The 15797-nt window shown below is 65.0% G+C and overlaps 1 protein-coding gene across 30 annotated transcripts in view; it reads left to right on the top strand.

Annotated features, from left to right (window-relative positions):
* PLEC (plectin) overlaps positions 1-15483 on the top strand; it is a 65877-nt gene extending 50394 nt beyond the window's left edge. For 29 of the 30 annotated variants that reach the window (XM_075490373.1, XM_075490372.1, XM_075490371.1 and 26 more), the window contains 9 exons: positions 228-406; positions 582-720; positions 811-1167; positions 1280-1363; positions 1511-1615; positions 1849-1947; positions 3521-6901; positions 7710-14711; positions 15345-15483. In XM_075490373.1, the coding sequence (XP_075346488.1) occupies positions 228-406; positions 582-720; positions 811-1167; positions 1280-1363; positions 1511-1615; positions 1849-1947; positions 3521-6901; positions 7710-14045 (10680 nt within the window). In that variant the 3' untranslated portion in view covers positions 14046-14711; positions 15345-15483. The remainder of the gene's footprint in view (positions 1-227; positions 407-581; positions 721-810; positions 1168-1279; positions 1364-1510; positions 1616-1848; positions 1948-3520; positions 6902-7709; positions 14712-15344) is intronic. The other variant, XM_075490398.1, reaches the window with a different exon arrangement.
* The last annotated feature ends 314 nt before the right edge of the window (positions 15484-15797 follow it).

Raw genomic sequence — 15797 nt, 5'->3', positions numbered from 1 at the left:
GCTGGGGTGCGTCCGGTCCCACGGGCGGCTGCGGACCTCTTCCCCTTCTCTGCTCTGCTCCTTCTCCGGGGCCGGGGGTGGCCGGGGGCCCTGCAGGCCGGGTCCTGGCTGGCAGAGCCCGGCGTTCGGCACGGTGTTAGGTGGGGGATCGGCCACGGGCAGGCTCGGCCCCGAACTGCAGCTGGCGGGTGCCAGGCGGGGAGTGAGGGACCCTCCTCTCCCTGCAGCAAATCCACCTGGAGCTGGAGGGCATCAAGAAGAACCTGGACAAGGTCAGCGAGAAGACGGAGAAGGTGCTGGCCCAGCCAGAGCAGGCCAGCTCGGCCCCCGTCTTGCGCTCGGAGCTGGAGATCACCCTGCGGAAGATGGACCAGGTGTACAGCCTCTCCAGCATCTACCTGGAGAAGTGAGTGCCGAGCCCCTGCGCGGCTCCTTGGTCGGCCTGGGCTGCGTCAGCTGGGATCAGCCTGGTCTGGTCAGGGCCGGGCTGACGAGGTCTGGAGGGATCTGGCTGTGCCGGCGTGCGCCGGCTGTGTGCCGACTGCTCTGGGACCGGCTGAACCCCTCTCCTCTCTCCGCAGGCTGAAGACCATCAACCTGGTGATCCGCAGCACTCAGGGGGCAGAGGAGCTGGTCAAGAAGTACGAGGACCAGCTGAAGGACGTGCAGACCGTGCCGGCTGACCTCAAGGAGCTGGAGGCCAGCAAGGCCGAGCTGAAGGTAACGGCTGGGGCAGCACCGTGCCGGGGGGCAGCCCGGGGGCGGGGGACGTGCCGGGACCAGGGCTGACCCCGGCTCCGTCTGCCGCAGCGGCTGCGCGCGCAGGCCGAGGGGCACCAGCCCTTCTTCAGCACGCTGGAGACCGACCTGAGCAAGGCCAAGGACGTCAACGAGCGGATGGTCAGGGGCCACAGCGAGCGCGACGTGGACCTGGACCGCTACCGGGAGAGAGTCCAGCAGCTGCTGGAGCGCTGGCAGGCCGTCCTGGCCCAGACGGACCTGCGCCAGCGCGAGCTGGACCAGCTGGGCCGCCAGCTGCGGTACTACCGCGAGAGCTGCGACGGGCTGCTCCAGTGGATCCAGGACGCAAAGCAGCGGCAGGAGAAAATCCAGGCGGTGCCCATCACCGACAGCAAGACCGTGCGGGAGCAGCTGCTGCAGGAGAAGGTAGCGCCCGCGGCGGGGCGGACGGGGCCGGCCTGGCCGGCGCTCTCAGCTGTCCCTGGCCGCGGCGGGGCGGCCACAGGGCGCCTGAGCTCACCCCCGCGCGCTTCCCCAGAAACTCCTGGAGGAGTGCGACCGCAACAAGGAGAAGGTGGAGGAGTGCCAGCGCTACGCCAAGCAGTACATTGACGCCATCAAGGTGCGCCCGCCAGCCGTGCCTGCCCGCTGCAGGCTGGCCTCCCCGGGGGTCCCGGGCAGGCGTGGGGCTGGGGAGGGGCAGCCCGGGGCCAGGCGGCCCCAGGCTGGGGATGCTGGCCGGCGTGCTGAGGACCCCTCTCCGCCGCAGGACTACGAGCTGCAGCTCGTGAGCTTCAAGGCGCAGGTGGAGCCGATGGCCTCTCCGGCCAAGAAGCCCAAAGTGCAGTCTGCGTCCGACAGCATCATCCAGGAGGTGAGGGGGGGCCTCCCTGCGCAGGCCGGGGGGGTCCCGGCGCACGGCTGAGCCCGGGCAGCTCCTTCCCCGGCGCGGAGGGCTGCTGCCCCTTGCCGAAGGGGTGGGCACAGCGGGGCCGGCGCGCGGGCTCGTCTCCGTCCGGCCCCACCGCCGCCGGGGTGGCCGGGCGGCTGGGCGGGGGGTTGCCGCGGGCGCGCTCCCCTCCCGCTGACCCCTGTCGTCTGCCGCAGTACGTGGACTTGCGGACGCGGTACAGCGAGCTGACCACGCTCACGAGCCAGTACATCAAGTTCATCACGGAGACGCTGCGGCGGCTGGAGGAGGAGGAGGTAGGGGAGCGGCGTGCGGGCACGTGGGGTGGCATGACTCCGGCTGCATTCTCCCTCCGGCATAACAACGGGAAACGTGGTTCATGACGACTGCCGGCCCCCCCATCACTAACGCTGGCCCACGGCCTCTAACCCTGCTCTGATCCGGGCTCCTGGGACCGAAGCTGCTGGCTCTGGGTGCAGCGGGTCTCCGAGCCGAGAGAGCCGGCCGGGGCGGCACGCAGAGCCAGCTCCGGGCGCCGCTGGGCTCTGGCGTGACCGGTGGTAGGAGGCACTTCCCAGATACACGTAGCGCAGTCAGCACCTGCCTTCCGCATGAACGCTGTGCTCGGGCGCCGCGGGACTGGAGCCCTCGGGTGTTCTGTCTTGGTAACCTTTCTAACTCTTGGTTTCTGCCCTTGGAAGTCGAGCCGCTTTGCCAGTGCTTTGTCTTGGGGGATGTTTGTGTTGGTGGGGATCTAATGGAGGGTAAAAAACCAGGATGACTCTGGCATCCCTGCACCAGGTACTCACTCTGCGCATGTCCCCCTCCCCACGGCACCCCTCCGCCTCACCCCATGGCCGCCAGCAGCCTGCGTGCCCCTCCTGCCCACCGCACCCCAGCCCTCCCGGGAGCCCCTCGCCCCCGCGCTCCTCGCCCTCCTCTGCCTCTGCCTCTGCTCCCGGGCCCTCGCTGCACCTCTCGGGGTGGCGTGAGGGGACCCAGCCCCACGGCGCGGGGGTCCGGCTCACCCGCATGTGCGCTGCCTGTGCCCGGGCCCCGCACGGAGCGTGCGCCTGCCTTGCTCACGGTGCATGCGGCACGAGCGCTCTGAGGCATGGCCCCGAGCCACGCGCGAGCCGTGTCGGCCCTTCGGCAGACGACCGGTTGGCCGGGTTACCTGGCGTGGGCCAGCTCGGGGGGGGATTCGAACCAGCTGGGGCAGCACGGGCCGGAGCTTGGATTGCTCTCCACGTCGTCGAGGCTTTCCCGGCAGGGAAAGCTCCGCTGGCACCTCCCTTGCCACCCGCTCCCCTCCGTCCTGCTCGCACCGGCGCTCCGGCTGGGTCTTCCGTTTCCCCGGGGTGACGGCTCTCCGCGCCAGCCCCTCTCACACGGGGAGCCCCGGCGAGCGTGGGAGGAGGCTCCCCTCTGCGGGGGGCCGGGGCAGGGCCGTCCCCCGAGGGCAGTGGGCATGGTGGTGGTGTGCAAGCTGCTCACGTCCGTCTCCATCGCCTCGGGCTTTGCTCGCGCTCCATCCCTTCTCTGTGGTACGCGGGCCATCCTGCTTCTTGCACCGCTGTCTCGGTCCTGTCGCCCGTCTGCCCGCGCTGTGCTGAGTAAGACACGGTAGTCGTGTGTCCCCTGTCTGCCATACGTCTTCTGGAAGCTGGCGTCACCGCCTCCAGCTCGTGGGGAGGTCCAGGGACCCGAAGCCATTCCATGCACATCCTCCACCCCTCCGTCCCGGACCGTCCCGTCTCTCGGTGGTGCGTGGTTGTGGCTGGCGTTGACGCCGTGGCTCGGTCGCATCCCTTGTGATTTCTCTCTCTCTCCCCTCTCTGTTTTCTCTGCACCCTCTTTCCCCTCCAGAAAGCCGCCGAGAAGCTGAAGGAGGAGGAGAGGAAGCGGCTGGCGGAGGTGGAGGCCCAGCTGGAGAAGCAGCGGCAGCTGGCCGAGGCCCACGCCAAAGCCAAGGCGCAGGCGGAGGCGGAGGCGCGGGAGCTGCAGCTCCGCATGCAGGAGGAGGTCACCCGGCGGGAGGTGGTGGCCGTGGACGCCGAGCAGCAGAAGCAGAACATCCAGCAGGAGCTGATGCAGCTGCGGCAGAACTCTGACCATCAGATCAAGTCCAAGGTCAAGCTGATCGAGGAGGCCGAGTACAACCGCAAGAAGGTGGAAGAGGAGATCCGCCTCATCCGCCTCCAGCTGGAGAGCACTGAGAAGCAGCGGGCAGGCGCCGAGACGGAGCTGCAGGAGCTGCGGGCGCGCGCTGAGGATGCCGAGCGGCAGAAGAGGCAGGCGCAGGAGGAGGCCGAGCGCCTGCGCCGGCAGGTGAAGGAGGAGAGCCAGAAGAAGCGGGAGGCAGAAGAAGAGCTGAAGCGCAAGGTGCAGGCCGAGCGGGATGCGGCGCGGGAGAAGCAGAAGGCAGTGGCGGACCTGGAGAAGCTGCGGCTGCAGGCGGAGGAGGCCGAGCGACGGATGCGGCAGGCGGAGGCCGAGAAGGAGCGGCAGATCCAGGTGGCCCAGGAGGTGGCCCAGCGGAGCGCCGAGGCCGAGCTGCAGAGCAAGCGGCTGTCCTTTGCCGAGAAGACGGCACAGCTGGAGCTGTCGCTGCAGCAGGAGCACATTACGGTGACCCACCTGCAGGAGGAGGCCGAGCGGCTGAAGAAGCAGCAGCTGGAGGCCGAGCGGTCACGGGAGGAGGCCGAGAAGGAGCTGGAGCACTGGCGGCAGAAGGCCAACGAGGCGCTGCGGCTGCGGCTGCAGGCGGAGGAGGTGGCCCACAAGAAGGCGCTGGCACAGGAGGAGGCGGAGAAGCAGAAGGAGGACGCGGAGCGGGAGGCCCGCAAGCGCGCCAAGGCGGAGGAGTCAGCCCTGCGGCAGAAGGAGCTGGCGGAGGAGGAGCTGGAGAAGCAGCGGGAGCTGGCAGAGGGCACGGCCCAGCAGAAGCTGGCGGCGGAGCAGGAGCTGATCCGGCTGAAAGCGGAGATGGAGAACGGGGAGCAGCAGCGCCTGCTCCTGGAGGAGGAGCTCTTCCGGCTGAAGAAGGAGGTGAGCGAGGCCATCCAGAAGAGGAAGGAGGTGGAGGAGGAGCTGGCCAAGCTGCGGGCCGAGATGGAGATCCTGCTGGAGAGCAAGGCCAAGACGGAGGAGGAGTCGCGCTCCACCAGCGAGAAGTCCAAGCAGCGGCTGGAGGCCGAGGCCAGCAAGCTGCGGGAGCTGGCCGAGGAGGCCGCTCGGCTGCGGGCCCTCTCCGAGGAGGCCAAGAGGCAGCGGCAGCTGGCGGAGGACGAGGCTGGCCGGCAGCGGGCCGAGGCCGAGCGCATCCTGAAGGAGAAGCTGGCGGCCATCAACGAGGCCTCGCGGCTGAAGGCAGAGGCGGAGATCGCCCTGAAGGAGAAGGAGGCGGAGAACGAGCGGCTGCGGCGGCTGGCAGAGGACGAGGCCTACCAGCGCAAGCTGCTGGAGGAGCAGGCCGCCCAGCACAAGCAGGACATCGAGGAGAAGATCGCCCTGCTGAAGCGCTCCTCGGAGAGCGAGCTGGAGCGGCAGAAGGGCCTGGTGGAGGACACGCTGCGGCAGCGGCGCCAGGTGGAGGAGGAGATCCGCGCTCTGAAGGCCAGCTTCGAGAAGGCCTCGGCGGGCAAGACCGACCTGGAGCGGGAGCTGAGCCGCATCCGCGGGGAGGCGGAGGAGGTGCAGCGCAGCCGGGAGCAGGCCGAGCGGGAGGCTGAGCGGCAGCGGGCGCTGGCGTTGGAGGAGGAGGGCCGCCGGCGGGAGGCCGAGGAGAAGGTGCAGGCCATCCTGGCGGCCGAGGAGGAGGCTGCGCGGCAGCGGCGACTGGCTCTGGAGGAGGTGGAGCGGCTGAAGGCCATGGTGGAGGAGGCCAGGCGGCAGAAGGAGCTGGCGGAGAAGGAGTCGGAGCGGCAGATCCAGCTGGCGCGGGAGGCAGCGCAGAAGCGGATCGCGGCAGAGGAGAAGGCCCACCTGGCCGCGGTGCAGCAGAAGGAGCAGGAGCTGCTGCAGACGCGGCAGCAGGAGCAGAGCCTCCTGGACCGGCTGCGGGAGGAGGCCGAGCGGGCCAGGCGGGCAGCGGAGGAGGCCGAGTTCGCCCGCAGCAAGGCCGAGCAGGATGCCAGCCTCTCCCGGCAGCGGGTGGAGGAGGCTGAGCGGCTGAAGCAGCGGGCGGAGGAGGAGGCGCAGGCCAAGGCGCAGGCACAGGCAGATGCGGAGAAGCTGCGGAAGGAGGCCGAGCTGGAGGCGGCGAAGCGGGCACAGGCGGAGCAGGCGGCCCTGCGGCAGAAGCAGCTGGCGGATGCCGAGATGGAGAAGCACAAGAAGTTCGCCGAGCAGACACTGCGGCAGAAGGCGCAGGTGGAGCAGGAGCTGACCAAGGTGAAGCTGCAGCTGGATGAGACGGACCACCAGAAGGGCATTCTGGACGAGGAGCTGCAGCGGCTGAAGGAGGAGGTGACTGACGCCGTCCGGCAGAAGGCCCAGGTGGAGGAGGAGCTCTTCAAGGTCCGGGTGCAGATGGAGGAGCTGGCGAAGCTGAAGAGCCGGATCGAAGAGGAGAACAAGGCGCTGATCCTCAAGGACAAGGACAACACGCAGAAGTTCCTGGCGGAGGAGGCCGAGAAGATGAAGCAGGTGGCAGAGGAGGTCGCCCGGCTCAGTGTGGAGGCCCAGGAGGCTGCCCGCATGCGGAAGCTGGCTGAGGACGACCTGGCGCAGCAGCGGGCGCTGGCGGAGAAGATGCTCAAGGAGAAGATGCAGGCGGTGCAGGAGGCCACGCGGCTGAAGGCCGAGGCGGAGATGCTGCAGAAGCAGAAGGACCTGGCGCAGGAGCACGCCAAGCGGCTGCAGGAGGACAAGGAGCAGATGCAGCAGCGCCTGGCCGAGGAGACCGAGGGTTTCCAGAAAACCCTGGAGGCTGAGCGCCGGCGGCAGCTGGAGATCACGGCCGAGGCCGAGCGCCTCAAGCTGCACGTGGCGGAGATGAGCATGGCCCAGGCCAAGGCCGAGGAGGAAGCTAAGCGGTTCAAGAAGCAGGCAGAGGAGATCAGCGAGAGGCTGCACGAGACCGAGCTGGCCACGCAGGAGAAGATGGCGCTGGTGCACACTCTAGAGATCCAGCGGCACCAGAGCGACCAGGATGCGGAGAAGCTGCGGAGGGCCATCGCTGACCTGGAGCAGGAGAAGGAGAAGCTGAAGCAGGAGGCAGCGTTGCTGCAGCAGAAGGCAGAGGAGGTACTGGGCTACGGGTCCCCCTTAGTGGTGGTGGTAGGCAGGGAGTCCTTCCCTCTCCCCAGCCGCCCTGTGCCGTGTCCCGGGACAGCAGGTGCGCGGGCGGCTGGCCAGGCTCTGGGAGCTGGCTGGCCGGTCCCCGAGGACCGTCACTGCAGCGTGGGCGTGCAGCCTCCGGCCCTGGAGCCGCAGCCCGCGCCCGCTGGGCGCGGGCATGGAGCTGGCTGCTGGCACCGTCCGGGAGGTGGAGGCATCGCTGAGCCTCCCGCCCCAGGGTCCCCCCTGCCAGGGGTCACGGCGAGCAGCCGCTCATGGGGCGGGACCCCCAAGGGCGTGCGCAGAGCCAGCATCAGGTGCGGCGAGGCAAACCTGGCAGGGAGGTGCCAGCAGCAGGACCTCCCACACCCTGCCCTCTCCTGCTGCTGGCAGCTCCTGCTACGGAGGGGGCGATCCCCACCACCTGTGCCGGCTTTTCGGCCCCGTGGCACATCCTGCCTTATTCCTCTCTGTAGAAAAGAACCATCCCCAGCTCCCAGCCTCGGTACTGAGCGGGGAGTCCCTGACCCCCGCCTCGTGTCTTTTCCCTGCCTGTTCCACCCACGTGTTGTTTGCTGTGGCTCCCTAACCCCAGCTCTGCTCCCTTAACTCTTAACCGGCATAGCAGAGTGGTGGGGTGACTCTGCACCCCTACCAGCCCAGTACCAGCCCCGCTGCCTGTCCTCCCGCCCCTGCCCGCCCCCGCTGCCCCGCCGGCGCTGCCCTCCTGGGCAGGCAGTGCCATCTGACTGTGCTGTTCTCTCTCCCAACCCAGATGCAGGTGGCCCAGCAGGCGCAGCTCCGCCAGGAGACACAGCTCCTCCAGCAGACCTTCCTGACGGAGAAGGACGCCCTGCTGCAGAAGGAGAAGTTCATCGAGGAGGAGAAAACAAAGCTGGAGAAGCTCTTTAAGGACGAGGTGAACAAAGCCCAGAACCTGAAGGCAGAGCAGGAGCGGCAGCAGAAGGAGATGGAGCAGGAGAAGCAGCAGCTGAAAGCCATGCTGGACGAAGCCAAGAAGCATCAGCAAGAAGCAGAGGAAAATGTCCGGCACAAGCAGGAGGAGCTGCAGCAGCTGGAGAGACAGCGGCAGCAGCAGGAGAAACTCCTGGAAGAGGAGAACAAGAAGCTCAGGGAGAGGCTCGAGCAGATGCAGGAAGAGTACAAGGCCGCCCTGGCCCAGACACGAGAGATCATGATCCAGACGGACGACCTGCCCGAGGAGACTGCAGTTACGACCATGCAGCTGCCGGATATCAAAGCTGTGCCCAATGGCAGAGATGCGGTGGATGGCTTGGCACAGAACGGGGAGCCAGAGTTTGCGTTTGACGGCATCCGTCAGAAGGTATCTGCAGAGAAGCTGGCTGATGCCGGCATTTTGAGCAAGGAGAGCTTAGACAAGTTGGCGAAGGGCGTTGTGAGCGTTGGCGAGCTCTCGCAGAGGGAAGACATCAAGAAGTACCTGCAGGGCAAGAGCAGCATTGCTGGTTTGTTAATCAAACCCACCAATCAAAAGATGAGCATCTACGAAGCCATGAAGAAGAAGCTGCTCAGCCCAGGCACCGCGCTGGTCCTCCTGGAAGCACAGGCTGCCTCCGGCTTCATAATTGACCCTGTGCGAAACGCGAGGCTCTCGGTGAACGAGGCGGTGAGAGAGGGAGTGATTGGGCCAGAACTGCACAATAAGATGCTGTCCGCTGAGCGGGCGGTAACCGGCTACAAGGATCCTTACACGGGCGACAAGATCTCCCTCTTCCAGGCCATGAAGAAGGAGCTCATCGTCAAGGAGCACGGCATCCGCCTGCTCGAGGCCCAGATCGCCACCGGCGGCATCATCGACCCCGTGCACAGCCACCGCCTGCCTGTAGAAGCTGCCTACAAGCGGGGCTACTTCGACGAGGAGATGAACCAGGTCCTCTCCGACCCCACCGATGACACCAAGGGCTTCTTCGACCCCAACACGCAGGAGAACCTCACCTACCTGCAGCTCATGGAGCGGTGTGTGACTGACCCGGACACGGGGCTGTGCCTCCTGCCGCTCACTGACCAGGCGGCCAAAGCAAGAGAGCTGGTCTACACCGACAAAGAAGCTAAGGACGTCTTTAAGAAGGCCACGGTGACGGCACCATTCGGCAAGTTCCAAGGGAAGACGGTGACCATCTGGGAGATCATCAACTCTGAATACTTTACTGAGGACCAAAGGCGGGACCTGATCCAGCAGTACAGGACTGGCAAGATCACGGTGGAGAAGATCATTAAGATCATCATCACGGTTGTGGAGGAAAGCGAGAAAAAGAGCCAGATGTGCTTCGAGGGGCTCCGGGCCCCCGTGCCTGCTGCTGAGCTGCTGGAAAGCAAAATCATCAACAAGGACCTCTACAACCAGCTGCACCAGGGCAAGAAGTCTGTGAAGGACGTGGCGGAGATGGAGTCTGTGCGGCAGTACCTGAAGGGCACGGATGCCATTGCTGGCGTCCTAGTGGAGTCAACCAGCCAGAAGCTCACCTTCTACGATGCCCTGAAGAGAAACCTGCTGAAGCCAGAGATTGCCCTGTCCCTGCTGGAAGCGCAGGCTGCCACCGGCTACATCATCGACCCCGTGAGGAACAAGCTGTTCTCTGTTGATGAGGCGGTGAAGGCCGAGGTGGTGGGGCCGGAGTTTCATGAGAAGCTGCTGTCCGCAGAGAAGGCCGTGACTGGCTACAAGGATCCTTATACGGGCCAGACGGTTTCCCTCTTCCAAGCGCTCAAGAAAGGCCTCATCCCCAGTGATACCGGGATCCGTCTGCTGGACGTCCAGCTCTCCACTGGAGGCATCATCGACCCTGTGAACAGCCACCGGCTCCCGCTCGAGGTCGCCTACAAGCGGGGCTACTTCGATGCGGAGATAAATGAGGCTCTGTCCGAGCTCCGAGATGACGCCAAGGCTTTCTATTGTCCCAACACCCAAGAGCACCTCACCTACGCCCAGTTGCAGAAGAACTGCCACCGGGACAAGCAGACTGGCTTCTGCCTGCTGCCCCTGTCGGACAAAGCCATCCAGTCGCAGCAGGAGGAGGTCTACACAGACAGCCAGGCGAAGGAGAGCTTTGACAAGGCGACCGTAGAGGTCCCGGTGGGCAGCATGAAGGGCCAGACAATGACCATCTGGGAGCTGATCCACTCCGAGTACTTCACCGAGGAGCACAGGCGGGAGCTCCTCCGACAGTACAAGACCGGCAAGGTGACCATCGAGAAGATCATCAAGATTGTGATCACCATCATCGAGGAGGCAGAAACCAAAAAGCAGGAGAAGCTGACGTTCAGTGGTCTCCGGGCACCTGTACCTGCCAGCGAGCTGGTGGAGTCCCGCATCATCAGCAAAGCCCAGTACGAGCAGCTGAAGGAAGGCAAGAAATCGGTGAAGGACCTTTCTGAGACAGATGCGGTGAGGAGATTCCTGCACGGCAGCGACTGCATTGCTGGTGTCTATGTGGAGGCGACCAAGGAGAAGCTGAACATCTATGAGGCCATGAAGAGGAAGCTGCTGATGCCCAGCACTGCTGTGGTCCTCCTGGAGGCCCAGGCAGCAACTGGGTTCATGATCGACCCCGTGAAGAACCGGAAACTGTATGTCAATGAGGCCGTGAAGGCTGGTGTCGTCGGGCCTGAACTGCACGAGAAGCTGCTGTCCGCCGAGAAGGCTGTCACTGGGTACAAGGACCCCTATTCGGGCAACGTCATCTCCCTCTTCCAGGCCATGAAGAAAGGACTCATTGTCAAGGAGCACGGCATCCGCCTGCTCGAGGCCCAGATCGCCACCGGCGGCATCATCGACCCCATCAACAGCCACCGCCTCCCCGTGGAGGTGGCCTACAAGCGGGGCTACTTTGACGAGGAGATGAACCGAACCCTCTCTGACCCCACCGACGACACCAAGGGCTTCTTTGACCCCAACACCCACGAGAACCTCACCTACATGCAGCTGAAGGAGAAGTGCATCGAGGATCCTGAGACGGGCCTGTATCTGCTGCCTCTGCGGGAGCCTGAGAAGCCTACACTGGTGGAGACCACCCAGGTGTACACAGAGGCAGAGACGCGGAAGGTGTTTGAGGAGACGCAGGTGGAGATCCCCGTGGGCAGCAGGGCGGGCTCCTCCATGTCGCTCTGGGAGATCATGCACTCGGACCTGCTGCCTGAGGAGCAGCGGAAGCAGCTCATGGAGGAGTTCCAGTCGGGCCGTGTGTCCAAGGAGCGCATGATCATCATCATCATTGAGATCATTGAGAAGACTGAGATCATCCGGCAGCAGAATCTCACATCCTATGACTACGTCCGGCGTCGCATCACGGCCGAGGACCTCTACGAGGCCAAGATCATCTCTCTAGACATCTACAACCTGCTGAAGCAGGGCTCCAAAACCTTCCGGGAGCTCCTGGACGTGGAGACTGTCTGGAAATACCTCTACGGGTCAGGCTGTGTGGCTGGCATCTACATCCCCTCTTCCAAGCAGAAGCTGAGTATCTACCAGGCGCTGAAGAAGGGGCTGATCAACTCCGAAGTGGCCCGCTCCCTCCTGGAGGCCCAGGCTGCCACCGGCTTCATGATCGACCCTACAAAGAATGAGATGCTGACCGTTGACGAAGCGGTCAGGAAAGGCGTGGTGGGGCCTGAAATCCATGACCGGCTCCTCTCCGCAGAGAGGGCCGTGACCGGTTACAGAGACCCGTACAGCGAACAGAAGATTTCCATCTTCCAGGCCATGAAGAAAGATCTCATCCCCAGCGAAGAGGCCCTCAAGCTCCTGGACGCCCAGATAGCCACCGGTGGCATCATCGACCCGCACCTGGGCTTCCATCTGCCCCTGGAGGTGGCCTACCAGCGGGGCTTCATCAACAAGGACACATACGACATGCTGTCCGAGCCCAGCGAGGTGCGAAGCTACGTGGACCCGTCCACGGAGGAGAAGCTCAGCTACACGCAGCTCCTGAAGCGGTGCCGGAAGGACGAGAACAGCGGGCTCCTCCTGCTCCCACTCTGCGACACGAGGAAGCTCACCTTCCGGGGGCTGCGGAAGCAGATCACTGTGGAGGAGCTGGTCCGTTCGCAGGTGATGGACGAAGCCACTGCCCAGCGCCTCCAGGAGGGCCTCACCTCCATTGAGGAGGTCTCTAAGAACCTGAAGAAGTTCCTGGAGGGCACCAGCTGCATCGCTGGCGTCTTTGTGGACTCCACGAAGGAGCGGCTGTCCGTGTACCAGGCCATGAAGAAGGGTATTATCAGGCCAGGCACCGCGTTTGAGCTCCTGGAGGCGCAGGCAGCCACGGGCTACGTGATTGACCCGATCAAGGGCCTCAAGCTGACAGTGGAGGAAGCTGTGCGGATGGGCATCGTGGGCCCCGAGTTCAAGGACAAGCTGCTCTCTGCTGAGAGGGCGGTCACCGGCTACCGGGATCCCTACTCTGGAAAGCTCATCTCCCTCTTCCAGGCGATGAAGAAGGGTCTGATCCTGAAGGACCACGGGATCCGCTTGCTCGAGGCCCAGATTGCAACAGGAGGCATAATCGATCCCGAGGAGAGCCACCGCCTCCCTGTGGAGATTGCCTACAAGAGGGGCCTCTTCGACGAGGAGATGAATGAGATCCTGCTGGATCCCAGCGATGACACCAAGGGCTTTTTCGACCCAAACACAGAGGAGAACCTCACCTACCTGCAGCTCATGGAGCGGTGCATCACTGACCCAGAGACCGGCCTCTGCCTCCTGCCCCTGAAGGAGAAGAAGCGGGAGAGGAAGACCTCCTCCAAGTCCTCCGTCCGCAAGCGCAGGGTGGTGATTGTCGACCCAGAGACAGGCAAGGAGATGTCCGTGTACGAAGCGTATCGCAAGGGCCTCATCGACCACCAGACCTACCTGGAGCTGTCAGAGCAGGAGTGCGAGTGGGAGGAGATCACCACCTCCTCCTCCGATGGCGTGGTGAAGTCAATGATCATTGACAGGCGCTCGGGGCGCCAGTACGACATTGATGATGCCATCAGCAAGGGCCTGATCGACCAGTCGGCCCTGGACCAGTACCGCTCGGGCACCCTTTCCATCACCGAGTTTGCAGACATGCTCTCCGGCAACATGAGCGGCTTCCGGTCACGCTCGTCCTCCGTGGGATCATCCTCCTCCTACACCGTCAGCCCGGCCCCCACGCGAACGCAGATATCCATGTGGAGCGACCCGACCGAGGAGACCGGGCCGGTGGCGGGCATCCTGGACACGGACACTCTGGAGAAGGTGTCCATCACAGAGGCGATGCGCCGCAACCTCGTGGATAACATCACAGGGCAGAGGCTGCTGGAAGCCCAGGCCTGCACTGGGGGCATCATCGACCCCAACACCGGGGATAAGTGCTCTGTCGCCGACGCGGTGAACAAGGGCCTGGTCGACAAAATCATGGTGGACCGCATCAACCTGGCGCAGAAGGCCTTCTACGGCTTCGAGGACCCGCGGACCAAGACGAAGATGTCAGCGGCCCAGGCCCTGAAGAAGGGCTGGCTGTACTACGAGGCCGGGCAGCGCTTCCTGGAGGTGCAGTACCTGACAGGAGGCCTGATCGAGCCCGATGTCGAGGGCCGTGTCTCCTTGGACGAGGCACTGCAGAAGGGCACCATCGACACGCGCACGGCCCAGAAGCTGCGGGATGTGAACACCTACTCCAAGTATCTCACCTGCCCCAAAACCAAGCTCAAGATCTCCTACAAGGACGCGATGGACCGAAGCATGATCGAGGACGGGACTGGCCTGCGGCTGCTGGAGGCCTCCTCCCAGTCCAGCAAGGGCTACTACAGCCCCTACAATGTCAGCAGCGCCGGCTCCACCTCCGGCTCGCGGTCGGGCTCCCGGACCGGGTCCCGGTCGGGCTCCAGGCGAGGTAGCTTCGACGCCACCGGCTCCGGCTTCTCCATGACCTTCTCTTCCTCCTCCTACTCTTCCTCGGGCTTTGGGCGCAGATACGCTGCGGGTCCCTGGAGCGCCGTGGAGGCGGCCGCCCTGGACCTCGCCTTGTCCCTCCCGAGCAGGAGCTGCGGGCAGGAGGCGAGCGGGGAGCGCCCCGGGCCGCGCGGGCCCCCGCTCTGCGTGGCCTGAAACCTGCCGGCCCCTTCCTGAGGAACCCGCCGCCTCGCCTGCTCCGCATGTGGCAACGCTGCTGGCTAATCACTAGTATATTTTTTTTTTAATTTTTAAACTCCATTCTTCTTCCAAAGCAGTGCCTAAAGTTTAACCAAAAAGACTAGACTAATATATTAATATATACGATTGTTCTGACAGTATTTGTATATTAAGAGATGAGAGAGAAAACACACTACCCTCCCAGATCTGCCGCCCCGGGAGCCTGCTGCTGTTCCTGCCCTCTGCAGAGCCGATCCCACCTAGCCGCTCGGACGCCGCGAGGCAGAGCTGGAAAACAGGAAAACAGTTCCCTCTTTTTGATCTAACCACTTCGTGACTCTTTTGTAATTAACCCTGCCGGCTTCATCCCCCGCACCCCGAAGGAGGAGAGGACGCTGTCCCCGCGGCACACCGCAGCCGGTGTGCCGCAGGACGGAGGACGACATCGCGGGCTCCCCGCCGCTCGGCACTGGACAGCCAGACGCTCTGCACCGGCCCCGGAGCTGTTGCCTGGACCCCTTCCACCCGCCCGCGGCGCGGCGAGGAGGGGGCTCTGCGCCCCGGCTCCCGAGCTGCCCCGGCTCCCCGGCTTGGCCTCCGGGCCCGTCCCCGCCACCGCGCCGCGGAGCCGGTGCCCCGACCGTAAGTGCGCGCTGGCGCTCCCCGCTGCTTCCGCGCCGTGCGGAGGGACCTGCCTCCGCTCTGCCGCTTCGCCCGCCGAGGGGCTTCGCTGCGTGTGCGCCGCCGCCTCCGCCAGCCTGCCCGCCCGCCGGGACGCACCTGCCACGCTTGGCTCTCCCCCTCCGCGTGGCTCGTGTCGCCGCTAGCCGGCGGCCCTGCCTGCTGCTGCCTGTCTGTCTGTCTGTCTGTCTCTCCGTGTATCTGGGAAGTGCTCCGCACAAGGTTGATTTCTTAACACTGATGTGGCTTAATGAATTGACAGGCGTCCGCCAGAGCCCGCGCCCGAGCTCGGCAGAGCCTGCGCTGCCAAAGCCAGCCCGGCTCCGTGCGCGGTTCCTGCGCCCAGGCCCCAGCCGCTGCCCGGCCACGTGCCCCCCCCTCGCCACGGGCCTTCTCTTGAGGGGCGCAGAGGCCCCAGGACCCTCCGTGTGCGGGGGGGCCGTGGGACGCTGCAGCAGCCCGGCGTGCTCTCTTGTTAGAAAAAAGGCGGATCTCTGTAAAACCGGAATCCTATTTTCTTCCTCGTGGTAATTCCTTTCCTCTTGGTTTTCCTCTCCTTCCTGCACCCGCAATAACGCGCTCTCTCTCTGGCAGACGTCTTTTTCCAGTCCCACCAAAGACGTCCCCTTGCCGCTGGGCGAGTTCCTTAGCTGGGTCTCCGATGTCAGCAAGTCATGGATGGGCTCGAGGGGAGCCCGCGACGCGGCAGCTCCTCGTCCGTGCTCGCCGGTGCAGGTAACGCCAGCCTTTCCAGTCTCTCTCTTTGGAGCCGGGGTTCCCCGCTGTCCTGCGGCTCGCTGGGCTGGTGCTGGGGCTTTAGCTGGGTGCGGCGTTCTCCAGGCGGTGACACCGCGACGTCCAGCGGGCGTAGGTTTCCTCCAAGTACGGTTTGGGGCACAGTTGCCCACGGTGAAGGCTTTCCAGCCGTGGTTGTGCCGCACCGGTGCTGCGCCCTGCTGCTCTGGCCGCGGGAGGGCTGGCCCCAGTCGGGAGCCGTCGCTCGGCGAGGCGGCGCGGGGGCGTGCAGGCTGGCGCGGGGCGGGTGCG

This window comes from Mycteria americana, unplaced genomic scaffold (genome assembly GCF_035582795.1).
Source record: "Mycteria americana isolate JAX WOST 10 ecotype Jacksonville Zoo and Gardens unplaced genomic scaffold, USCA_MyAme_1.0 Scaffold_53, whole genome shotgun sequence".
Taxonomy (NCBI): domain Eukaryota; kingdom Metazoa; phylum Chordata; class Aves; order Ciconiiformes; family Ciconiidae; genus Mycteria; species Mycteria americana.
This window is presented reverse-complemented; position numbering and strand designations above follow the sequence as displayed.